This window comes from Lissotriton vulgaris, chromosome 1_1 (genome assembly GCF_964263255.1).
Source record: "Lissotriton vulgaris chromosome 1_1, aLisVul1.2, whole genome shotgun sequence".
Classification (NCBI taxonomy): domain Eukaryota; kingdom Metazoa; phylum Chordata; class Amphibia; order Caudata; family Salamandridae; genus Lissotriton; species Lissotriton vulgaris.
This window is the reverse complement of record NC_141685.1, coordinates 837,023,313-837,050,678: the sequence shown is the minus strand read 5'-3', so window position 1 is coordinate 837,050,678 and position 27,366 is coordinate 837,023,313. Positions and strand designations below refer to the sequence as shown.

The 27,366-nt window shown below is 43.8% G+C and overlaps 1 protein-coding gene across 2 annotated transcripts in view; it reads left to right on the top strand.

The window, feature by feature from the left end:
• LOC147747983 (cytochrome P450 2D15-like) overlaps nt 1–27,366 on the top strand; it is a 464,117-nt gene that overhangs the window by 32,296 nt on the left and 404,455 nt on the right. For both annotated transcript variants that reach the window (XM_086957535.1, XM_086957525.1), the window contains exons 2-3: nt 6,473–6,644; nt 15,015–15,167. In XM_086957535.1, the coding sequence (XP_086813661.1) occupies nt 6,473–6,644; nt 15,015–15,167 (325 nt within the window). The remainder of the gene's footprint in view (nt 1–6,472; nt 6,645–15,014; nt 15,168–27,366) is intronic.

The window sequence follows — 27,366 nt, the reverse complement described above, 5'->3', positions numbered from 1 at the left end:
TGTGTAGGGCCCTAAAGCTGATGTCATACCTGAAGCACCCCAACACAAAGACTCGCAGCAGTTTCAGAATCTGAGTATCCCTGGCAGACTGCTTGTTGATAATGTCAACTACAGCCCGATTGTCAATTCGAAACAGAACCTTTCTGTGAGCCAACTCCTGCCCCCCCCCAGCGTCAAAGCCACCACCACCGGAAACAATTCCAAGAAAGCGTTACTTCTGCCTCCATCTTTCCATCGGTCCGGCCACTTCTCCGCGCACCACCTGTCTTGCCAATACAAGCCAAAACCATCACTGACTGCCGCATCTGAGAAAATCTGAACCTCCCACAAGTCCTCCTCCCGAGCCAAAGGAACTCAATTGAATGAATGCAAAAAGGTGGACCACATCCGTAAATCCTCTTTCACCCCAGCAGTCAATGTCACTCGGTGATGAGGCAAATGAGGTCCCGGCAGTGCCCTGCCCAGACGCCTGCATAAAGTTCTTTCTGCTCTCACAACCCTGCAGGCAAACTTCAAATGACCCAACAGGACCTGCACCTCTTTCACTGTAACCTTTTGTTTTGCCAACATTGACTGTAAAAGATCCAGCATTTTCACTTTCTTATCCTGTGGCAAACGAGCCTGCATCGCCCTTGAGTCAAGCTCAATGCCCAAAAATGACATGGTCGCGCAAGGACCCATGGTCTTTTCCGGCGTCAATGGCACTCCCAAAGATTCCATAAGTTCTTGAAATTTGTCCAATGCTGCCTGACACTCAGAGGATCCCTGGGGCCCCACAAAAAAGAAATCGTCTAGATAGTGTGTCACTAGCTCATGACCAGATTGGTGTGTGAAAAACCACTGTAAAAAAGTGCTAAAGGTTTCAAAAAGAGCACAGGACATCGAACAACCCATTGGCAGTGCCTTGTCCACGTACCATTTTCCATTGAAATGGATACCCAGAAGACTCCAATCTTCAGGATGGACTGGAAGCAGTCTAAATGCAGATTTTATATCGCATTTCGCCATTTCCGCTAAAGGACTTGCTGCCACCACTAAAGACATGGCCACATCAACCGAAGAATAGGACACTGAAGCGGACTCTTCATCAATGAAATAATTAACTGATGCCCCTTCTTGTCATGATAAGTGTTGGATTAACCTATACTGCCCAGGCTCTTTTTTGGGAACGACTCCTATGGGTGAAATGATCAAGTCCTCCAAAGGCCAATCATCAAAAGGACCCGCCATCCTACCTTCTTGCACTTCCTTATCCAGTTTGTCCTGCACAACTGTTTGAAGCTCATCAGCAGATTTCAAATTCTTGGACCATCGCCGCACACGAGGCCCTGAATATCCCAATCTAAAACCTTCTCGGAAACCTGTCAGCAAAATTTGTTGAGCTCTCACATCCTCATACCCCCTCAGACTGTCCGCCAACTGATCCAGCTTAACCGGAGTAGGAGCCTTTGTGCCCAACCCCTGGAGCATTCTTCCCCCTCTGTTTGCCTGGGATTGCTGAGAGGGATCGGACGCACTAGCACTCTGCTGGGACCACATTTGCCCGCCTGCTGTTCGAGGCCCCCAAAACTTGACCGATGGGTGTCTCCTACCACACTGAGATTCACAAAAGGGGGTGGTGATGAACAGTGTCTGAATTAAGCAGACCACTCTTACCCAGTCCAAAGATCAGGGCTTGATCCATCACTGTTTTTTAGCTCACTGCACCATCCCAGCTCAGAACCTGGCTACATGCAAATTAGTCTGTTCCTGTTCCAGTGCATGATGGGAACAGGGCAAACCAAACTACCAAGCCAATTCTTATACTGGTAAGGAAACAAGCTTCCGGGGACCGGTTTCTGGCATTTCAGCCATCGTCGGCCCGGCTTGCTTGAATCCTGATGGTGCAATGAGCAAGGGACTCACATCTGAGTATACCCTTCCACGCTTATGGTGGACACTGAGAGCATTCATACCGAAATCTGCAGAAGTCCCTTGAACACAGGCCCTTGTTAAAGTCCCAACATGCCCCCCCTCCTGACTGTGTAACCGCTGTACTTCCCACCCCTCCCTTGGTGGGCTTTCCCTGAAAGGGCCGATAAACTAACGGTAAGCCACTAGCAGTAAAAATAGTCTTACCACCGACTGAAACACCCATCGTGTGTTGCCAAAGATCTGTGTCCAATTCACCCCACTTGGCATCAGGGTCCCAAGCCATACAAGCCCTAAACTCTTCGTCATATTGTGCGCATGCAAAGCCACTACCATCTGTGCTTTTCTGATATCATCCATGTATTTAAATAAAGCAACGCAGCGCTCCGGAAACTTTTCGCAATATACGCTAGCGTATATCAAAAATGCTGACGTCCAGTTTTCAATAGTCAGCGGTACTTTAGGGCGCTTAGCCAGCTCCTACTCTTCCTCCTTTGAGCCTTCTTTAGAGCACACATTCTATGTAGCAACTTCAAAAGCTCTACACACTCACCTTTCCAAATCCTCTCCTTAGTAGAAACCATTAAATGGGCCCCTAAAGGCTTAGTCACACCCATATAGGGTAATTTCCTAATTTTCAATTCCTTGCTATGCAAAAGATCTTTCCCCCCCTCTATTGACTCAATGTTCGTGCCACTCTCAACCTTGGCGGCTGCACCCTCCCCATCACCTGTGCCTACCCCTTGATCCTTAACGTAGCGACCCTTATACAATTTACCTCCTGTCTCTCCCTCCAACAACTCACCCCCGATCCCCACAGACCCCATTTTTGGTTTGGCCCGTGGTTCACAAAGCTCACCTGGGTTTAACACGGGGGCTTGCCCTGGCCAGACCTCCATGCCATTTGCTCCGAGTTGTCCACCATCCGAGGAACCCTTCCTGCGGGGTCAAGCTCTCGAGCTGGTCCGGACACCACCACTTTCTTTGCTTGCACCGCCACAGGTGCCTGTAAAACACTAAGAGAAGCCTGAAAATGCCCCCCCCCCCGACGCAGTATCACGCAGATCCCCTTCCTCGGGGCTATCCTCATCATAGTCCAAAATCAAAGGCTCCTCCATCTGGGGAGGGCTTGACACCAACAACCTCTTATGAGCCTTCCCAGGCTCTTCCACAACGGAATGGGCCTTACCAACCCTTTTTTGAACACTTAACGGGGGAGCCGACTGTACCCGCCAGTACTCCCCTAACCTTTTACTATTCCTGTGAAGATTTTCAGCAGTCCAATCCATCCTCCTTGTGTGAAGATATGTAGGGGCAGCGAGGTCGCGCCGGACCTACATCGCTGACCGCGCTGGGATCCCCCGACGGTACGGAATGTGCTGCGCTAGGCTCCACCCTCCCTCGGTGACCATGGGCCACACTTCGCCCTACCGAGTCTGCTGTCCCACGCCGATCCCTAACCTGTAAAGAAAAAGGCTGGACTGATGTGCCGGGCCCCTGACTACCAACCGCACCGAAACCATCCGACCCCCTTGACCAATCTCCCTGTATGCTCCCCTTGTCTTGCAACACCGCATCACCTGACGAGAAACCAACCCTGCGAGGAGGAGGGGAGGGCTCCACCACCTCCTCTCAAGTACTCCAATCTAGCATGGCCTGTAACACATCACGAGCCTCCATCACCTGACCCCCCAACTTAGGATTGTGCAACTCAACCACCCCCCCAACTCCTCCTGGTTTCCAAAACTCGCTCCACTCCTGCCCCTACCAGATTCACGAACACCCTTAGACCATGAAGGAAAAACATCAAGCCCCTCCTAAGACCCTGCTCCCACTCCATACCTCTTACTCACCACTCCCCCTGAAGAAAAGGTGCCTGCCTGCAACAAATTCCTAGAAACCTCCCTACTTGACCTCAAGGAATGAACAGGGGAAGTTAATATGCCTGCCTCATGCCCTCGTGCCCCAAAAGACATATCCTCCCAACCCCCCATCTGTGCCCACTCCCCCTCTCCTACCGACCCTCTCTGAACAGAGATCACCTCACCCCTATTGGATACTGGAAGGGAAAACAACAGGGGGCTGAATCGCCCCATTGCACCCTGATTAAAAACTTCCTCTGCGGCCTGAACTTGTATACCCTTTTGCCTCACAATGCCTTCCTGCCCCCCCACAGATGAACGAGCCGGCATCATAAAGCTCGCCCCCCTCCCCAACACACTCAAATGCGGCATCATTGCAATCGCCTGGACGGCAGAAAAGCCCTGCCCCTCTCTTCCCAGCAGTACAGGATTTAACTGAGGGCGCGATGGGGAGCAAGCAACTCGCGCCACCTCCTCCCCCCTTCCCGTGTAACCGCTGACCACTCCAATGCGGAGGCCAAAGCAGAACGCTTCTGGCCGCCGCGCTGTGCACCTTTCTTCCCCCGCTGCGCTGGAACCGAGCCTGCCCGCACTGAAGCCGCCGGAGCTTGAAACAGCTCCCGCGGCCCCCCACAGACAAAGCCCCTACTTGAGCGGGTCTTACCGGCACAGAAGACCGCTCGGCCTCGTCACTCGCCGCTTCCTCCAGCCTCCGTGCCTTCACGCTCTGGACCGCCTTCCTGACAAGAGAGCGGCTGCGCTCGCTCAGTGCCCCAGAGCGCGGACGCTTGGGGGTGACACAGGCCGCCACTACTGCCGCTACACCATCAGAAGCTTGACGGTGAGGCCGCAACGGGCCCTCCGCACTGCCAATCACTAAATCAAGCCTCCCTGCCTCACTAAGAAGCCGAATGGCTTCTAACACTCTATAGTCTTCAGCCGCCATTATTCATAAAAATTGGATGTCAAAAAAGACTAGTTCAACAAAACGCTAAAAGTACCTCAAGACAGCAAAAAATTTCATAACACTACCTCTCCACCACCAGGTCACCAAACCTAAAATGGTGGCTGGGGGGAGGAGCCGCAAGCATTTATGGGCTCCATTTGGTAGGGAAAAACAAGCCCAATACAAAAAATGCCCGGAAAACTGCTAATAACCCCCCCAACTGACCCTCCCAAACTGCCCGGGGGGGAAGGGGGGGACCTCCCTTCGGTCAGCTGCCCCATCCAAGCCCTCCTTGTCAATATCCTGAGGAATTATCATACTAACGGCTTTGCAAAAATTGATATCACATGACCTTTGATACTGAGGTAAAATTATAAAATGCTTAAAATAACTTACATCAATAAGCTAACACCAAAAGATCCCTGAAACGAGCAAACAAGTGAAAATTGCACTAAATGGATAATATGCACAGCTTTCCAGATGACCCAAGGGTAAGGAGGTACATATGTGCAGAGAAACTGCTGTGAGGAAAGTAGTTGTTTTTGAATTCATATTTTTCAGACTTTGTTTTAGGGTGTTTTTAGATGCTTCCATAATATCTGCCTCAAGTAGTCGGAATGGTGGAGGTTGGGATTTGTCTGATTCTATTGGGTGTGGAAGAGAGGCAGGAGAAGGCGGGTCAGACAGAAGACTGTCATCCACCATTCCACTCCTTCGCTCTGGGCGTGACCTGATAATACAGTGTAAGCGAGTGCTTCCACTTATGATGAAGTAATAGTGGACAAACAATTGTTGTGTTTCCACTTTTATTCGGTTTGAGCAGTGGAAATGTATGGGAGCATAAAAAGAAGTATCATAAAGTGATTGCTGGCCCATTCAAAATTATCTGGTGGCTCAAAATGTGTGAGGTGATCGTGAACGTTAGGACGAATGGTCAACTGTTGATTTTTTTCTAAACCTCTGCCTTGCGTGTCCAATCTTGGGATGAGTTAAATGGATCACAATGCCAACGAAGTTAAATGTGTCTGAGTTCTGTGCTCATCCCATTTCATGATACCCATATCTTTTTATGGCCAGTCAGTTGAACATGTTCTATCAGTGGCACTTGGAATACTTTAAGCATGATGTGAGGCTTGGGTCTTCCCATAAACTTTAAATAGTTTCCTTTATATAAAAGGAAAAGGCCATGCAGTGACCCAATCAGCTGAAGTAGAGGGTGGGCAGTGGGTGGAAAGGGGTCTCCACTTCTCCAGTGAGTTTCCGAAGCAATGACTGTCTGGTAGCTGAACCATACTGTGCCCTAGAGTATTTGTGGATATTGAAAACTTTTAGCATTTGAAGAGCATTTTGTGAGAACTTTATTGACAACAATACATTTTCCTAATTTGCTCAACTACACGGAATGCAAGTTTGTTCACATTTCTCAATTTTCTATAATTTATATTTATGGAATACTTTACTATTTATACATTGCAGCTTTTTCATGTTAGAGTTATGAGTATGTGTAGTGGATTGTGTCTTTAGTTGAGCTTGGCACTCTTCTGGCATTCTCGTAATGGAAGCTGGTGCAGCCCTATTGGTTAATGAACAGTAAAACAGTGCTATACCTTGGGGTTAATATATTCATGTGAGTAAGAGTCTGTTGCACTTTTGAAAGGCACCCCATCGTTGGGTCTTTATTCCGTGTGTGCCTCTAGTGACCCTAATACATGTTTGCAAAGATCTCATTATCTATTTTCAATGTTCCTTCCAGCTACATAAGAAGTTTGGGAGTGTCTTCAGCTTCCAACTGGGTTGGATTAACCTGGTGGTTGTGAACGGGTTTGATGCTGTCAAGGAGGCTCTTGTCGCCAAATCTGAGGACACTGCGGATCGCCCACCCATGCCACTTCTGGAGAATCTGGGATTCAAGAAAGATTGCCAGGGTGAGTATGAATGAAGGAGAGGACCATGTGCTTTTTAATTATATTACAGATCAGGGATGCAAGAGTTCAGTAATGCTACATTGCCCTCAAGACCAGAGCACTTTCTAAAAAAGCAGCATTGCAATGGAAAGGTAGTTATTCTTATTGAATAAATCTATCAAAAGAGAAAGCTCACGCCTGTGGATAGCCCCTCTATCCTCATGTCCAAGATACTCAAAGAGCGCTCACATAGTATTGAAGTGCATGACGAGGCAATTCAATGAATTGTGGAAGTATATGCCATAATGTATTGAAAAAGAGTATTTAAAATTACTCATCTCGATGTTTCGCACAACACAATGCTCAAGCGTTAACCACTATCTGATGAAATTTTGCTTATATTTGTATAATAATTGTTGCTCGTAGGGACAAAGTACACTAAGTTAAATTCTCCCTGGAGAAGGCTTTTTTCTGAAATGGATTGGGAATTATAAGAGAATTCAGAAAATAAGGCAATAATAGAATTAAAATAATGGAAAAATGTACAATGAAACTGCAAACATATACACATTTGAAAATATAGAAATTAAAACAGAGTTGATCTCCCATTTTTAGTGCACCTCTACCAAGACATATGTTTTTGGGTGTATCAAGTTTGAGGGAATGAACCATGCAAATGTCCCACCTCAATGAATACCCAAGAGCCAAGCTTGCTTTACTTGTTTACTTTGGTATTCATGTTTTCTGTCACCCACATGGATTGAAGAACAAGGGCCTGCTTCGATCAACAGGCCTTGGCCATCACCCTCATGCTCTCCTTTTCACCCTTTGTGGTACTATAAACTCATTTAAGTAATCTATGCCCATTCAAGCGAAGTACTTGTTCTCTGCAGTCAAATTTTTGAGTTACCCCGTTTAGTTACTTGAGCTCGCTACACATGGATTCCACAAGACTGTCAGGGGTAGGGTAAGAACCCTTCTCCTGTTCCTGGTTTGTTGCTGGTCGAACGGGCGTAGGGGAAGCAACATTCACATCAGTTAAAGAGAACACATTCAGGGGCACCCACATGCACGTATACAATGCCTGGATACATAGGGAAATTACACAGGAAGTTAAAGAGAATTCACTTTGTAAAGTTACATAGGATGATGTGTATGGTTACACTTTTTTCAAATATCTGATGGCACTTCATTCTTTTTAAGCCAAATTGAAACGTGGCATTTTTCTTAGATATTTATCCACGACCGTGTCACAATCGTCCCAAAAACTTAATAAACTACAGATGCTACTGAGTCAGGAATAATCCAGTTTATTGCTGTATTGCTTAAATACAACATATCTTGCATTATTAACTTATTTATTTCAGTAGTATTTCCACATAAACACTACAACCATCCTTTTAAATGGCATACAATTACAGTACTCTTTAAAACATTATTACAGTTTAAGAAAAGCTCAAAAAATGTAGTTATTCGATATCCGTTCACCCAGGGTGAGTTTAACAATAAATGCAGTGCATCTTTATATGTTTCTAGTTGACATAAAAAACAATGTGTCTAATAAATGTCTCTTGAAAATACAGAAATCTGGGGCAAAAAAACATCACGTGAATAATGTCCTGAATATTAGAGTCACAAACTTGACCCCAGAGGTGAGAACTGGTTGCATCTCTTTCGATCCACTCATTATCTCCTAATGCAAGTAAACCGTATTTAAACTTAATAACAACCTTCGGTCAAATTTTTAAATGTTGGTTTTCAGGTAAAATTGCATTTGATCCACATTTTTAAGATAAACAATTTGAATACAGTCTTTTAGTCCGAAGGCAGTGTTGTAAATCTACTTGTAAGCTTTTTATGCATGTTCATTTCTTTGACCCAAAACTCAGTGTTAAGTTTTTTTTAGTGGGAAACACTTCTCTGCTTTTAAGTCACAGTGACTTTAAACATCCTGTAAGGGTTTTAGAAAACATATAGTTAGAATTCATATTCTGAGTGAATTCTCATCAAATGACTTTTTCAATAAGTTTAGTAAACAACCAAAAAACATAATGGGTAACCTGGCAATAAGCCCAACATACTATTCCTGTTAAACATAACTTGATGCAAATCATTTGGATAGAACTGGAAATAAGGCCAAGTTAGCGTTTCCAAAGTTGGGATTCCGCAAAGGTATATTTGATTCACTGGAAGAGGATGAGGCCTTCAGCTACCTGGGCAATGTCGTAGACAAGCAGGGTGGCACAGGCGCTGATGTCATGGCAAGTATCGACAAAGCAAGGACTGCCTTCATTCATCCAAAGAAGATCTATAGCTCCGAGAACCTAACTCTGCTAACCAAGTTCAGACATTTTAAAACCAATATAAAATCAGGTCCTTGTGTGTCGAGCAGAAACTTGGAGGACAACAGTATACACTACCAAAAAAGTCCAGACCTTCGTCAGCACCTGCCTGAGGAAAATCTCCAAAGCTGCTGGCCAGATGCCATCAGCAACAATGACCTATGGCAGCAGACTTAACAACTCCCTGTGCATGTCTGCCTCAAACACCTCCAGGCAAGCCCTGACCTGGAACCCTCAAGGGAAAAGGAAAAGAAGAAGACCAAGAAACACCTGATACCATTGCCTCAAGGCAGACTGCAAGGAGATATGCTACACCTAAAGTCAGATTAAAAGAGTAGCTCAAGAGAGAGGTGGCTGAAGAGTCTTGTTTCATGACCTATATATACCCCAGGAAGGATAGTAGGCATAAGTAAGTATATTTATTAATGTAACTCATGGACAGTGCTTTGATAGCGTATAATACAACCAAAGGTATTTTTGCAGTAAAGGCCTTGAGTAGAGATTGCACATCTCTTTTACCCTGAGTTTTAAAAGATTGATGTAATCCAAAACCTGTTGGTTTAGTTCAATGTTGGTTCCTTTTTGCGTTGGCAGTAGGCATAGCCCGCATGTTCTGCCACTAAGCACGTTTGTGGTTTGTGAATCACAAAGAATGTAACATTTTAAGGGGTCTGCTGCCTCCACTGCCTCCAGCACTTCGATCCCTCCTTCCCAGAGAGTTCAAAAGCATGCCATACAGGCCAAGTCAGTTGCAGCTCATGCAAACCAGAGCTAACAATCCAGAATGTATTCTCAATTAGCATGTCAGCTTAATGATAGCAGGGCAAGCAACCAGAGTGGGAGTGAGAGGGAGACTGTATCTGAAAGACTTACTGTGTCTGCAGAAATTGATCCTAAGATTCCTGAGTAATCCTCAACAGTGGTGACTTCTATCTATAGTAATAAGGGAGAGTAAGTAGGACCTATGACGGAGACTGCAGTAAGTGCTATTAGGGAAGCAAGACCCACAGAATATCCTTTGTTAGTAAAGCAAGCAAAAATCTGTTTGGGTACTGTGATGGCACAGTCTGTGCCCGTAATGGCAGAAGTAGTACAATTACTAGAGTCAGGAGCACAGCAAAAGGTTATAGCAGTGAACAAATCTCCTACCTCTTTCAGCAGTTGATTCCACTGCTGGACCCAGAGTAGATTCCAGGTCGGCTACAGAGTCTAGCAGTGTTTCACCCAATTTTATTTTATCTAGAGATGAACAAGGGGGACATTGCCCACGGATAGGCAGTTGCTCTATCCAGTGAAAGTTATACTTGATTCTATATTGCTCGAACCCAGAGAGTTTAAGCTTTCACAGGCATAAGAGGTTGCAGGTCTTCACGAGAGATGAACTAAAATAGAGGAAAATATGTTGGAATTTACTGTTAGACTAAAAGAGGCCGAATCCAGGATATCAGACCTGGAGGACAAGATGGTGTCAGTACAGCAAAGGGATGCCTAACTTGGAAAAGAAAAAGGAATATTTGGAGAATAAGGTTAAAGAACTAGAGAACTATGCAAGACACTCAAATCTGCGCCTGGTGCGCATCCTAGAGGGGAGTGAAAGCCGGAATGGGCTTCAGCTGGTGGACTCTTTGATCAAAACCCATGTGTTGCATGATTTTTCATGGGATTTGTCGATCATTAGAGCCCATTGTGTACCAGCTCAATGCTCACCTAATTCTAAGTATCCGTGCACCATTGTGGTGAATTTAGCTGATTGTTGTATTAAAGAACATATTTTTCCCGAAGCAATTTAGAGGAAAGGCATCTCCACCTCAGAAAATATCCACAAAGTGTAGGTAGGAGCGGTTACCTAGCACCACAGGCGCTGGTGCAAAATATAGTAGGTTTAAGGAAGGCGGTAATGCAATTTTCCAAAGCAGGAAAATTGAGGAGGGAGAGCATTGAAATCCATAGTAGATTATCATTTAGTATATAAGTTCGAGGTGCTATCTTGCAATGGCTATGGTGTTTCAAAAAGACGTAAATATGGGGGCTTGTTTAGATGGCTCTCCTCATTCAATCCATAAGTTATTTTTCTACAAGAGACTCATCTCAGAAGTAATAACCCAAAGCTTTACATCCCGAAGAAGTACTTCTATGCATATTTTGCCTTGGGAGGGGGGGCACAACGCAGGAGGGGGTGGGGTATGCAATTTATTTGGCAAGGGATCTCAAATGGGTAGTCAAAGATGTCATCTGGGATGTCGAGGGTAGGTGGCTTTGGCTAGAAGTTTTAGTCCTGGGCACTCCCCTGAATTTAGTTAAATATTATGGCCCAGTTAGTGATGAGTTACATCCATTGCTAAAGTTATACAACCTCACAGTGGCGGCAAAAAGACCAATGATCCTAGGGGGTGATTTAATTATATTCAGGATCTGACATTAGACACGTCAAATCGGGCCAAAAACAGCTTAAGCCTACAACTACAAAAAAAAATTCTACCTCAACAAACGATTTCCATTTAGTAGATTCCTGGTGGGTCGGTTACCCAGGTGCAGCCCAATACACTTTCTTTTCACACCATTTTAAGACAGCATCATCTTTGGATTTTTTTTATTTTATTTCACAGTCAGTTAAATTTAAGGGCTCTGACACTTGGACAAATGCCTTTTCTGACCATTTGGTTATATCGATTCTGGTAGATATGGAAATTCCCATTATACAAAGGCCTAGATAGGTGTCTCTTGACAGACCATTATTGGCTGGCAGAGTTGAGAGTATTCATAACAGAGTTTTTTAGATTAAAATAAAAGGTGTTTGGTAGTGGTCACTCTTCTTCTTGGGGAGGTGGCGGTCCCCTGGGAAATGAAACTAAAAGGTGCTCTTTGGCTCACAGCAGCACATCTGTTTCTTTGTAATTGTAGTACTCTAGACCCTACTGTAATGACTGCCACAACATATTCTCCATGGTGTGGCCAGCCAATCAGGATCCCCTAACCACTTGGAATGGGCAAATCAGGGAATAGCTCTGCACCAACTGTTTAGATATCTCTAACTTTTTCAGAGGGTTAACCTTTCATACATTACTCAAGCGCCTCTTAAAATGCTAATAAAAAAAAACCTGAACAGATTTACTCCAAATCACAAAAAGCGTGCTTCCTGAGTAAATTTCGAACTAAGTTTTTGCGCAATTTGGTGTAATTCTGTTCAGCTGCTTCTTTTGTTTCCTATGGGAATTAACATTGAAAACCACACTATTGGTACCTCTCATTTTTCTTGCCACCCTCAATGGATCAGTGTGAAGCTTTCCATGAAGGTTGTATACTTAACTGACATGAGTATAACTGGTACTCCGATTGATTATTCGTCATCAGTGATGTAATACGTGAGGTTATAAGCCGTACATCTCAGTGGTGCAAGTTATACTTAGGTCTATGTATTTTTATTAGAATACCTATGTATAAAGCCACTTTAACCATTGTTTTTTTTCATTGAATTCCTAAGGTTTTATTAACTTCAGTTGATATCTTTCTGCCTTACTTAAGTATAACTCTACTTTAACCCTTGTTTTTTTCTGTGAATTTCTATGTTTTTTATGTTAAGTAACTTCTTCTTACAATACATCTGTGGCCACTCTCTGCTGCGCATGGCCAAAGGGCGCGCTTGGCAAAGGGTTGCCCAAAGGGCCTAGACCAGCGCCGAGCCCCACATGGGAAACCAACCACCTGCGTATGGCTAACTCTTGTGAGCAGCAAATTGCCCACAGACAGCTCTCCCACCTTCTTCCTTTTTTTATGGAATCAAAGGACCACAGGGTCAGTGCTAGCTTCTGTGGGAGTCCCGCGGGACCACACAGGAGAAACTCTGGCTCCCATAGTAGTCACATTGTACTGTGATGGCAAAAATTCTTTCTATCTTCATTTTGGCCAGTTGGGGGCCCCTCATGAGGGCTATGGGTCAGGGTATCTCTAGAGTGTGCTCTTCTATGTGTTTTTAATTAATTTATCAGGACTCTTGGACTGAGCCCCGAGTCCTGTAATGAGGGCCGTAAGCTTTCTCTTCATATTGCAGCCTGCCAATCGTAGCTGTCTGTCACAAGAACAGTCCCACGAGGCCAGCAAATCAGAATGCTTCATTTTGATGTATTTTTTCCCACGGTTGTCCCCAATCACTAGATATCAGTATTTTTTAAACTCTAATTTCTCTAAATCAGCTGAACAGATTTACATAGCCTCAAAGAAAGAAGCTTTCTTAGTAAAGATCTAGCTTTCTGCCAAATTTAGTGTAATTCTGTTCAGCCGTTTTTCTCTCTATCGCTGTTCAAAAATCCCTATGGAAATTGCATGAGGAAAATAGTATTTGGGATGACCTGTTTTCTTTGGCCCCCGCTTGACAAATCATCCTGAAACTTTTCAAGAAGGAGATGAAGGGGAAGAACTTTGTTTTTGGAAAGTTTCATCAAGATTCATCAAATGGCACTAAGGTTATTAGTTGCATATTACTACAAAGTGGTGCCCGTCACTGTGCTATATGTGTATATAATATAAAATGAAAAAAACAAAGGTTAAAACTTGATTATAGGTATTTATTCTTTCTTTAGAAACCAAACCTTAAATGACACAAGCATTAGACTTATGCACCACCTTTTTATAGCTAGCGCTCCTCCATACAGATTGTTTTCAGCTTGCTGTCCACACAACAATAACTACAACTCGCCACTCTACCATGCACTGCTTATACCCTTTCATATTACTTTACTAATATCATCTGCAATCATAGCATTTGAAACAACACTTATGGCATCTCAAATCCCATCGTTTCGGAGAACACACTGCATGGGACAGTGGTGAGTTATAGTTATTGTTAGTACATGGTGCTGGGAGGACTCAGCAGGTACTATTGCCCTGGGCTGAGTTCTGTGTTGTGTGTTTTTGAAGAGAGCTCGGATACGCGCTCTAAGGTTTAGAGCCCCACTACGGGTCCTATTATGAGCAAGGGCAGCATTCAGTCCAGATGTCAGGAAGCAAAGAAGCTGTGCTGTCGGTTCTTATGCAGTATGCCCTATCCAGGCACCTCTTTACTGGGTTCGGATTAAGACCCTGTAAAACTGGGTCTGGTGTTTTTGAACCTGTATTTTCAGGTTCAACCAACACTGGACCACTCCTAGTAAGGCAGAGCGGAATCGCTATGGGATACCTCTGTGCTGGGAAAACTGAAATGGGAAATGATTGTGAGAATTGATCTTTGATCACTGATTTCTGCAGGTTTTCCCTCACATTCTGGGCACTTTTCCCCAGATATATTCCACAAGCTTTAACTAGTGAAATATGTCCATGAAAAAGCCCCAAGGATCTAGTGTTACAATGCAGCTCATAACACCGACTTGGCCATTTTTTCCATCAGAATTCGGATACAATGTAAAGTAGTATGTGAGTGTTGGCTGCCAAAACATTCTTACTTGGTATAAAGAATAAAAGACCTGGAAACTCCTAGAAATAGTGCTGTATTTGAAGCAATTCTTGACCCCCCCACTGTGGACCTGCTTCTAGAATACTGTTAGGTAAATGCCACTCAAAAAAGTGTACCTAGTCGATTAACAACTAACGCTATTTTATTAACTTAAATGGCCAGAATTTGTGGCCTGATCAGAGGCCTCCAAAATTTCAAAGAAGGACAAGCCCTTCAGAGCTCCAGGTTTTTTATAAGTAACAAAAGGTTAAAGGTTCATGCCCTAGTATATTTATTATATTTTTTTTAACTTATCAATGTAGTTTGCCTGATGAATTAAAGTATGATCCATTCTGTGTCCTCAAATGCATCTTTCATTGGGGAAGATGGAGGAATAGGAACAATATGAAAGTAATTATTTTTGGGAGGTTTGTGAAGAAAAATATGAAAATGCTACTCTGATGTTTGAACCAACTTATGAGTCTAAGCCATGACCTAAACCTATTTGTAACTCATTTTGTTCCCTCTGATTTGCCTTTGGTTAACCTTCTGTGAGCAACCTCCAGTGAGCCTTGCTGAGCAGCAGTACAAGAAACCTAACTCGTCTTAATTGAAACTATGCAGGTGTCGTAATGGCGCGGTATGGACGGGGATGGAAGGACATTAGGAGGTTCACAATCTCGACTCTGAGGAACTTTGGTCTGGGAAAGAAGACTCTGGAAGAGCGGGTGAGCCAGGAGGCCAGCTGTCTCTGTGAAGCCTTTGAAACCCAAGATGGTGAGTCACGCTTCCAGAATGCGTCCACTTTAAGGAAAACTCATTGTGTTCCTATTTCCTGTTTGGTCTAAAGCAAATATTGCACTAAGCATTCTTGGGATTTACCAGTGCTTTTGGGGTGAGTTGCATAGTTTAAGAAACATTCATTCTGAATGGGAATGTGTCAGCCTTCAGCATAGCACAACTGGTTGCTGCTGCCTTCAGCTCTTAATAACTGCTGTATTGCATGCTCAATACAGGCACAAAGCAAGACAGCCTTGTTCGTGTTTCTGTAGACTAAATTAATGATAAACGACCTATTGGAGGATTTTCAGGGCATAGTGGGTGTTTGTCTGTCTGTGTTTTTATACGTGTGTTTATGTGTATGTGTTCACGCTCACTAATGTTTGTATATGCCTATGGTTGCATGAAAGCTGGCTGGAGTATGAGGCATAGGAGTAGTGGTTGGGCAAATGAGAGTCAGACATCAAACATATGATGGAGAGGCCTGGGAAATAAGCTGTACATATCTATAGACTAGTGGCTGTACAATGGCAGATGAACCTGGGCAACATTTTAGGCTGTGCGCGGCATATGTGTCTGTACTAGGACATACGATAAGTTGGCATCTCCCAAACTGTGGGCCGCAACCCACTGGTGGGTTGTGAGCCAATTTTGGTGAGTCAGTAAAGTCTGAAGAATAAATAAAGATGCCTTTAAATTCTGCATTACCTTTTCACATTTGCTGTTGCTTCAAAGACAAATTTCACACGTAAGGCTATGTCTTATGGCAACTTGCTGCTAATGTTTTTTAATATTGGATTTGTGTTTACTTTTCTTTCTCTGCCTGCAAAATGAGAGGGTTTTTTTAATTAAAAATATGACAATGTTGCTGGAGTGCAGTGAATGTGAAAGGACAAGCTTAAATTTGTTTGCAACACACAACACAATGTAAATACATTAAATGAACTGTATGCATTCAGCAGTTAGGAAAGCAAAAAGGAAGCATTTTTTTTACTGGTGATACACAAATGATAAATATTCACAGAAGCCCGATTTCTGCACATTATCATTTGAGTGAAATATACTATATATTTTATCAGTGAAACTGTATCTCTGTGCAAAGTTAGTGGCCATTTCAATGGAAAATATGCTGTCTGTAAATGATAATGTGCTACTGCACAATGCTGTAGTTACATAAAAAATTTGCACCAGCCCATGTCCATTAAAGGAAGGTAAGTTGCAAAGGTTTATACTTATTAAAACGTGTGTTGTGATTCTAAAATATTTGAAAAACTCTGGGCAATATTATAGGCATATAGGACTGTGAATGGGTTTATGGAGCTCTACCTTGGCATTTGATGACTGATTTTGTGTAGTGGGGGCGGTGTGTGTGTGTGTGTGTGTGTGTCTGTGTGTGTCAGCACTTTGCTTATGATGGTTGAGCCTACGTTTAGTAGGCTGTGCATATGAGGCCTGCCCAGGTATTTGTCGGTGACACAATGCAGTATATGGAGATATGTTGGCAGTGTCTGGGCGTATGAGACACCGCTATAAGCATTGTTGAACCTGGGTTTAGTAGCTGTATATCAGCACATTATTCATTTGCCAACATGGAATTTCAACTAGAAAAGAAAAGTTAATCATAGAAACTGTAACGTACTTAAGACATTAGTTTTGGGAGGATGTGTAGAGATGATGATCAGAGAAGGTAAAAAACCATGCTGTAACACTTGAGGGAGATATGTGAATGAGAGATTATATCAGTGCAGTAGTCGCTAGCTGTTCCTTTCATCCAAACAAATACATCATCCAGTGTCTTCAAACACTCAACAGGACAACAGTAGTATATGATTTTGTTAAGTCTTTCTTAGATTATTGCAGTTCATTGTATGCTGACCTTTTTCTTACCAAAGCCCCAGTTGCTGGAACCCACTCCCTGTACATCTGAAACAAATCACGTCCTTGACTACCTTCAGAAAGGTCTTGGATATGTATCAGCTCTAGGCATCTTCAAGGCTGCTAGTAACATCCACGTTGTTAGAACTGGGGGTCTCTAGTTGGCTGAGGTAGGTACCTTTGACCAAATAGGGACCCTTGCTTCTAAGTCAGGGAAGGGGATTACACTACAGGATAACCCATGCTCACCCCCTTGGTAGCTTGGCACGAGCAGGCAGGCTTATCTTAGAGGCAGTGTGTTAAGCATTTGTAAACACATACAGTAATACAGTGAAAACACTACAGATGGATACCACACAGGTTTTATAAAAATAAGTATTCTTTATATAGACTTAAAACAAGACCACAAAGAACAAAAATCCACAATACTGTACTCAAAATAGACTTAAAGATGGTAGAAGTCACTTAGTACAAGTTGATGATAAATGCAACAAAGTTCTCACAAAAGTACCTGGATGCGTAACGCAAAACAAACAAAAGGTTCGCAGGGATGGAGATGCGTTGGTTCCTTGCTTCAGGGGAAACGATGTGTGGTGCCTCAATGCTTGCGCAGAGTAGGGGAGGGGTCTTGGTCAGTACCGGAGAGGAGGTGATTCTCGTACTGCGTTCCGGTTACGATTCAACAAGATGGCGCCTTGATGCGATGCGACAATCCTGCGTGATGCGATATGATGGCGCCCCTGATGCATTGACATGAAGATGGTGTGAGCTCGCCCAGCGGCTTTGAGGCGAACTCTGAAACTTTTGGAGCCGTGACAGGCCCTGTGACGCGCTTCTCCAGTGATGCGATGGCAACCTTTTCGGTTGCGACACGCTTCTCCGGTGATGCATCGAGTAACAGCTTTGACGAAGGCACGCTTCTCTGGTGATGCGGCAGCGACCTCTGTGGCGGCGACATGCTTCTCCGGCGATGCGACGGCAACAGCTGCGACTGTGACACACTTCTTCTCGTTGAGTCGCGCTTCCAGCTCCCAGCGACACACATGCTTCTGCAGACAGAATTCCCAGCAGGAAATTCAGAGGGGAGCTGGTGGGGAAGTCTTTTGTCCCTGAGACTTCAGCAGGAGGCAAGCACAAGTTCTAGGCCTTGGAGTAATATTCTGCAAGATGATGAAAGTTCTTTGAAAGTTCTTTCTCCTCTCCTTGGCACTGAAGACACCACTGTAGGCCAACACAGCTTCCTTGGTTCTTCTCCTTGCTAGAGGTTGGTCTTGTTGTTCCAGAAGTGATCTAAAGTCTTGGGGTCTGGGTCCCCATATTTATACTACTAAATGTGTTTTCCTCTGAAGGCAGAGGGGCCTGTACCTAGTCCAAACCAGTTCTGTGAAGTCCTGGAGCACTTTGTTTACAGGACTCCTTCTTTCCTTTGACAGTGTGGGCCAGGGTCATCAGACCCACCACAGGAGGTGGAGCCAGCATTGTGGAAGGCAGGCACATCCCTATTCAAACCCAGGTGCTACTCCTCCCACCACTCTACATGCAGATAGGTCTATTCAGCCCTGTGCTGACTCACACGGTCTCCTGTCACTCACAAAACCAGACACCCAATTCACAAGCTAGCAGAGGCATGCTGGATGGTTAGGTAAGCAAATACCTACTTTCTAAAAGTGGTATTTTCAAACACAGAATGTTAAAACCAACTTTACTAAAAGATGGATTTTGTCAATGCTGTAGTTACATAAAAAATTGCACCAGCTCATGTCCATTAAAGGAAGGTACGTTGCAAAGGTTTATAGTTATTAAAACGTGTGTTGTGATTCTGAAATGTTTGAAAAACACTGGGCAATATTATAGGCATATAGGACTGTGAATGGGTTTATGGAGCTCTACCTTGGCATTTGATGACTGATTTTGTGTAGTGGGGGCGGTGTGTGTGTGTGTGTGTCTCTGTGTGTGTCAGCACTTTGCTTATGATGGTTGAGCCTACGTTTAGTAGGCTGTGCATATGAGGCTTGCCCATGTATTTGTCGGTGACACAATGCAGTATATGGAGATATGTTGGCAGTGTCTGGGCGTATGAGACACCGCTATAAGCATTGTTGAACCTGGGTTTAGTAGCTGTATATCAGCACATTATTCATTTGCCAACATGGAATTTCAACTAGAAAAGAAAAGTTAATCATAGAAACTGTAACGTACTTAAGACATTAGTTTTGGGAGGATGTGTAGAGATGATGATCAGAGAAGGTAAAAAACCATGCTGTAACACTTGCCAGAGGTTGGTCTTGTTGTTCCAGAAGTGATCTAAAGTCTTGGGGTCTGGGTCCCCATATTTATACTACTAAATGTGTTTTCCTCTGAAGGCAGAGGGGCCTGTACCTAGTCCAAACCAGTTCTGTGAAGTCCTGGAGCACTTTGTTTACAGGACTCCTTCTTTCCTTTGACAGTGTGGGCCAGGGTCATCAGACCCACCACAGGAGGTGGAGCTAGCATTGTGGAAGGCAGGCACATCCCTATTCAAACCCAGGTGCTACTCCTCCCACCACTCTACAAGCAGATAGGTCTATTCAGCCCTGTGCTGACTCACACTGTCTCCTGTCACTCACAAAACCAGACACCCAATTCACAAGCTAGCAGAGGCATGCTGGATGGTTAGGTAAGCAAATACCTACTTTCTAAAAGTGGTATTTTCAAACACAGAATGTTAAAACCAACTTTACTAAAAGATGGATTTTGTCATTCTGAGTTCAGGCATACTAAGCTTGAATTTCTACCATGTTCCCTGGGTCAGTTAGGATTATAAGGTGTTATAATCAAACTGCCCATTCTGGCCTATGGGAACAGGTACCCGTGCAATAGTGAAAGCACACATCAGGGCATGTTCTACCTTTTACATACAATGCACAATGCACCCTGCCCTTGGGCCTAGCTTAGGGGTGTCTGATAAGTAGTTATGTAGAAAAGGGAAAGTTTAGGGACTGGTAAGTGGGTGCACTTACCAAGTCAACATGGCACTACTTGACTGCACACAGGCTCTGCAATGGCATGCCTGAGACACACTTTACAAGCTGCTTCTGTGGGTGGCACAATAAGTGCTGCAAGCCCACCAGTAGCATATGTTTTACAGGCACTGGGCACACATGGTGCACTGTACTCGGGTCTGACAAGTAAATCAAATGACCCAATCATGGAGTCACTAATCACTACATCAATTTACAATAGGGAGAGCATATGCACTTTAGCACAAATCAGCAGTGGTAAAGTGCCCAGAGTCATAACACAGCCAACAACAGGTCAGAAAAAATACAGGAGGAAGGCAAAAAGTTACGGGATGACCCTGCAAAAAGGGCCAAGTCCAACACATGTCAACAGACCAATAGTAATCATCTTTATTGCTCAGTTAATTAAAACCATTGCAATTGTTAGCAAATAAAACCATTAATTAAATGCAATTAGTATATACTATTGAAACAGACCAATTTGTAGTGTTCATCATTCACTCAATGTATATTGTTACTCAGCCTTGCTCCTCCCAGCACACTGCCAACCCACCCCCAATTCTCCACGATTCCACAGAATACCTCAAAACTCCTCATGAACTCCCTGGATGTAGAGAACCTGGAGGTCAAAATACTTTAACACTCTCAAAACCACAAACAGTTTTTACACGTGCCCCTGGTCTGGCATGCTGCCTTTCTCAATTTCTACAGCAACAGCTTGAACATTATCCCTCGAATAACATTACCTTCTACACCAATAAGGAACCGCCCTAATTAAATCCTCTCATGCAAGTCTACAGCCTGTGGCCACCATACAGCCCTACCAACCTAACCAGCAACACCTTTTCAGAATCCTATTTAAACTGGATCCTACAACACACCCTTGTCCACACACCTACTGCCTGCTCACGTGATGATCAACTTGCTTGACCGATATGCTACCAGCTTTAATAATCTCACTCATCCTTAAGAACTTGAACATCCTCCCCAGCATCTATGTGCTAGTCCATGGTCATCATTACTCGCATGCAGACTTCACTCCATTCCTCATCAACAATTTCAGTTTATTTCGGAATAAAGCGACATAAAACCCCAATAATCTAAACACAATAAAAAATATATGCATAAAAATATATACCTAATACTCTGTATGCACTGATAAGGCAATGTATCTTTAAATGAAACTTTGCAAACCATAGGGGATACAATACCCATTTGGGCTAAAACTAAATACAAATGCAAGTTTTGCAACATGTTCCGGAAAAAATCTCTATTAAACATATGGATTATACTTCCTTGATTGGTACCAAAATGTGGATATATATATATATATATATATATATATATATATATATATATATATATATATATATATATATATATATATATATATATAATGGCACGCGACGGCGCTCTGCCCTGGAGCTTTTCACATGCAGCTTGCCTTCCTACTTCATTTATATTTCATGACTGCCAACACGTTTCTGGGTATTTAACTATAAACTCAGCCGTATCAAGTCTGTTGTTTATGTTAATAGACCACGTGACCTAGTGGGAGGCGGCCTAAGGGCGGAGCACATAGCACTTTAAAAATCACCTAATGTAGCTACTCCTTGCATGTGAACAAGGGCTGCAGAGCCCGAAACACGTCATGGTCGGTTGCACTAGAAAAACCTGCAAATAAAACCAGTTTCCTGAAGCCTGTGGTCTGTCTCCTGCTTCGCCAGTTCTTTGAGTGTGGAGGTGGCAACTTGGAGTTCCTGCACATATATATATCTATATATATATATATATATATATATATATATATCCACACTAATATAATAAAGAGAGAGCCCAAACCTTTGAGGTGGGTAATCTCAGGAACCACAGCACCAATCACAACACCCAATACAGCGTTAACAAGGGCAGTTGCAGCAGAAGGACATAGGCTATACAGACATCCACCATATACATTTATAAGGTAAAAGAACCGTGCCAGCAAAGTAGTCCCTTGTGGGCGTGTCTGCGTTGTGCTATGGGCGTCTGCTGGGGGCGTGACAAACGCTGGGGGCGTGTGGTACGTTCCGCCCTTCATGCCATGTCTCATATCGTGTGCTAATCCCACCCTGCTCCCTTAAAATACCCCTGCACCCCATAATCATAACCCACCCGTACTCCTTAAAATACCCCAACACCCTTAAATACTAACCCATCTTAACGCTATAAATATACCCTGTACCCCAAAACCCAAACTTATCCCTAAACCCTAAAAATACCCCTGTACCCCAAAACCCAAACCTAGCCCTGAACCCTATGAATACTCCTGTACCCAAAACCCAAACCTAGCCCTGAACCCTAAAAATACCACTGTACCCCAAAACCCAAACCTACCCCTGAACCCTAAAATACCCCTGTACCCCAAAACCCAAACCTAGCCCGAACCCTTAAAATACCCCTGTACCCCAACACCCAAACCTAGCCCTGAACCCTAAAAATAACCCTGTACCCCAAAACCCAAACCTAGCCCTGAACCTTAAAAATAACCCTGTACCCCAAAACCCAAACCTACCCCTGAACCCTCAAATACCCCTGTACCCCAAAACCCAAACATAGCCCTGAACCCTAAAAATACCTCTGTACCCCAAAACCCAAACCTAGCCCTGAACCCTTAAAATACCCTTGTACCCCAAAATCCAAAGCTATATCTGAACCCTTAAAATACCCAAACACCCCAAAACATATACCCCAGTACACCAAAACAAATACCCCTATACCCAAACTTACCTCATCTAAACATTGAAAAAACATGCTTTTACCATTCATGCATTTACAACGAATTTCGTTGTAAATGTATGCATGGTAAATGCATATAAAATGTAATGCCATGCGTTATAATGGCATTGCGGAGTCATGGTACTTTCGTAATGAAAGTATGCGGAGTGATGGTATGCGGAAAGAAAGTTGCGGAATAATGGGTGTTTACCCTCCCCAGGTAAGTACATTGGTGGCACGGCGGCCCACAACTCCAGCAACATACTCATATTTTTTCACCACCCATTTGAACAAGCATTTGCAATGCAATAGGTCTCGCATTAGGAAAGTTTGAGCTATTGGTATTGCAAATGACAATTTTTTTAATTTAGGTTTTGTTTTTGAAAATAGCGAAATTAATAGCTTTGTCATTTACAATGCAAATAGTTATAACTTTTGCAAATGTGACACCTATAGCATTTGTAATGCAATATGTGTTGTATTTACGTGAATTACATGTATTACCCGGTTCTTATTTTTACTCACAACACAAAGGCCTCTCTTAAAGGCCTACCAGTCATACTTTTAGTGCAGTCACATCTTGGCTGGGATCTATCCTAAGTCAAATAACAGAGATACCAACACAATGAAGGGGAGGAAAAAGTATTACGGATCATCATTTAACAAGTGTTAAGAAAACAAAATTTGCAGGCAGGTTTTTGACTTTTTAAACCCTTTTATGTAAGAAATGTATCTGTTTGTATCAGTAATCACATTAATAATGAAGTGAATAGCACTTACTAGTGTGTTATTTAGAACTACTCATCCCAATGTATGGTGCCAGAGAGCTTTACATCACACACAGTATAAATACCAGTAGGTAGTATATGATAAAGAGTGATTGGTTTGGAAAAACAAAGTGAGGATTTCAAACTTAACACAGTGGCTGTCTGCACTAAAAAAATAAATAAAAAAAGAGGAGTTCACTACCAAAACGAGCCCTTTTTTAACAACCTTAGAATAACAAACGATTGAGGGGAAAAAAACAATAAGGTACTAAACCGTAACCTTGTAGTTTGCATGCAACTGTGGTGTCGATTCATATCTCAGTGTGCTATATTAGAAGGATTGTAATTAAAGAATAGCAAATGACTAAGTTATCTGTAACAAAAGCAGTAACCCACTGAACTACCTACATAAAATAAAAATCATATCTCCTTGTTACACCTTGTGCTATGCCGGAGACACATTAAACCTCTATACTTCTTTATTACGATTCAAAATTGTGGAAACACAGATCTCTTAACTCCATCCCTAGTTGCCAATTTCTTTGCAGCAGAGTATGAAAAACAAGAATGTGTACGTTGACTGTAGGACGCCACTTGACTGTCTCTATTGATTTAAACCCCGTTTAGCTGCCACACCTTAACCCCCAGTTTATGGAATCTCGGAGTACTTTTTTTCAGTTTACTGGACTACAGATGGTAAATAATAAAGTGCAAAACTAAACTGCACAGCGACCCAAGTATCGCAATCTCATATTTTATCTTGGCTCTGTGTTCCCTTGGGTCTGCCACTAGAGTCGCACGGAAAGCAGACCACCCATCCCCGCACTGCTCCATGGCCCTTTTTGTGTGCAAATCCATGGCCGCCGGTACACCGCGAGTCAGCAGCTACCAGTAGCATGGCCGCCGGTACACCGCGAGTCAGCAGCTACCAGTAGCATCACAGGATAGACGTAAAGCTTTTACCAAAGACACATTATAGACAGCCAAGAACTTCCGAGCATCCGGCCGGTGTGAGAGTCCACCGCTAGCGCTGTAAGGGTCTTATAACACAGCTCCCTATTCCGGTTTTCCACTGGGTTAACGCTTACCATGTTGCCGATCACTCGTGTAGAGTCCTACGGATACTGTCTGCGGAAGCGACCAGCCTCGGAACAGGAAACTGCAGCGTGCCAACGACAGTGTCACGTGACCAGCACGTACCACCTCCCTAAGCGCAAGCGCAGTCGGTTGCTGTTGTGTTCGCCTGTATTTCTGCTCAAATTAATGGGGGACGCCGAAAGAGATTAGAGAAAGTGAAAGCTAGGTCGCAGCTCACATAATACTTGACGGATGACTAAAGCTTAAACTGAGCCGAAAAAGAAAGGTCTTGTCAATTTTACAGCAACTACATTAAGTCCCGGGTCCCAGGAGGGAGCCCGGGTGAAGACCAGCGGGGAGACTGCGAGGCCCCCATGCCTATGGGGAGAGCTCCGCTCCTTGGTAGAGTGGGAGAGGAGCTCGAGTGCTCTGCGGGGCTCCCTTGGCAGATGGTGGGAGCCCGACTCCGGTGAGGTAAGAGGGGAGGGGGCGGGTGGGGGGGCTGTGTGCCTGCATGTGTGTGTGTGCGTGTGTGTGTGTGTGTGTGCGCGCGCACGCACGTGTGCCTGTGCGTGCAGGGGATGGGGCCTGCCTGTGTGCGCGCCGTGTTTGCATGCAAGCCTTGCGGTCTGCGCAAGCGCGCTCGCTCCCGCGGTGAAATCCGACACTGGGAAAGCTCGTGACACTTTAGTGTCCACTTTCCCAAATACGGATAGCATTAGTTGTCGAGCTGACAGCATTCATGCTTCGCATGAATGCTAACGTCAGCTCGACCTAAAAAGGAAGGGATAAGGCTGTCAATGGCCTACTTCCTGAACTAGAATATATATTTTTGGCAAGCACAGGCATATTCAGTTTGCCAACACGGATGCCTCCAGCCTAGCCAAACACTCAGCACAGTCCCGCTTCAAAATTATAGGTTAGGAGAAGAAATAGTCTCCTTGATGCCCAGTTGCTAAAAACAAAAGCTGGCCCAGTAAGTCTGTCTGCATCAAGCCAGCGGAAACTGATAATGGTGCTATGATAGAGCCCAGAGGAAAAATCCAGCACGTTATCACTTGCAAACAATTTCTCATACCCCCCGCACAGATATGCAAAACATGAGCTGCCATCTCAGCAGAGAGTGAGGTCGCAAGTTAAATATAGCTTCGTACTTTAGAATAGTTGGGAGCAGAGCATTTCTCCAGAGAGCTTTACTGAGGATTTCAAACTCCAGCAGCTAATGCATTCGCAAGCACAATATTACAAGGCCAGATGCATATATCCGCTTTAGACCACTCAACTGCATATCAGCAGCCAGCTGTGAAGCAGTCCAGACATGCGCACGAGGATCTGGGCATCTGAATCCTCTTCTTTGACACTGAACGCATTCCCTTGCATTGAATCTATCTGGAAGTATCTGGCCACCAGTTCTTGTCCCCTTGAGATTCCCTCGCATATGCAGGATGTGGTCGCCCACCATGCCGCCACCGACTCTTCGAGAAGGAGCTTCTCTCCTCACATACTAGCAAAATCTGCATTTAACCTATATCTGAACACCCCCAGGAGAGAGCATGCTTTTCAGTTTTTAGTTAGGCAATGGGCCTCTTTCAGGGCTAAATGTCAGATGTCCCCGTTCTATATATTTATTGCTCATCATTCAAACTGCTTGGTCAATACAGAGCTTATTTCATAGAATTATAAGTGTTTGGAGAATAAAGAGCATATCTAATGCAGTTATGTCTGCTTGGTCAGAGTTGAGCACAATTGACAGAATTCCAACTTACTGGTAAAGAAAAAGCACATTTAACACAATTCCACCAGCCTGTACAATACAGAGCATATTTATAAAATTCTACTTTTTCGGTCATTAAAAAGTATATTTAGTAGAAATATACTTGCTTGATAATTATGTAACATACATAATAGAATTGCATGTGCCTTATCAAAATACAGCTTATTTGATAGAATTCTATCTGCTTTATTAATATTGGGGTATTGTTTTCAGAAAATAAATATAGAAAGCAAAATGTGTATACTTTACCTAGGAAAAGGTAACAGCATATCAAAATTGAGCACAATAAACGTACTCCAAACCGGGCAGATGTGCTGATTTCACCCGGCTCTGTGCACCCCACTGCACACTGAGCCTTTTATCCTTCAAGCACTGCACGCGCCACAGTTTTTCTCCACTGACTGATGGCAGAATAGACAAAATAGCAAGTTATCACTGACGTTGTCGTGACAGCGTCATCGCCTTGGGTGTACGAAATGTGAGGAATCTGTTCAATACGGCAGGAAAGTACCAAAACAAATCTACCAAACAAAGTGGAATACAGGTTAGGGCTGAAGCTCGAGACTGTCAAAATACCACTTTTATTAGCACCGCAAGGAGAAAGATCGCTGTACACAGAATTGTTTTGATAGAATTAACTGAGGAAGACACGTTTATACATCACAACCCAGAGGCAGAAACACCTTGAATTATGTGAAACACATTTATAAACAAAAACTGGTTAACAGAAACCCACCGATGTTCTAAATCACATTAAAAAGCACACAGAAACACGAAAGAGACGCTCTATGACTGGCTATTTCATACGGATGCATCTTGTCTGCCTGAGAAGCAGCCTTTGTTCTAAACATTTTAATGCAGCGTTTTGCGCCGGCCTGCGACCAGGAAGTCAGGCAGGCCGGGCGGGACAACTGGAAACAGGAAGTAGGAGGGCGGGAGCCTACCCCGCC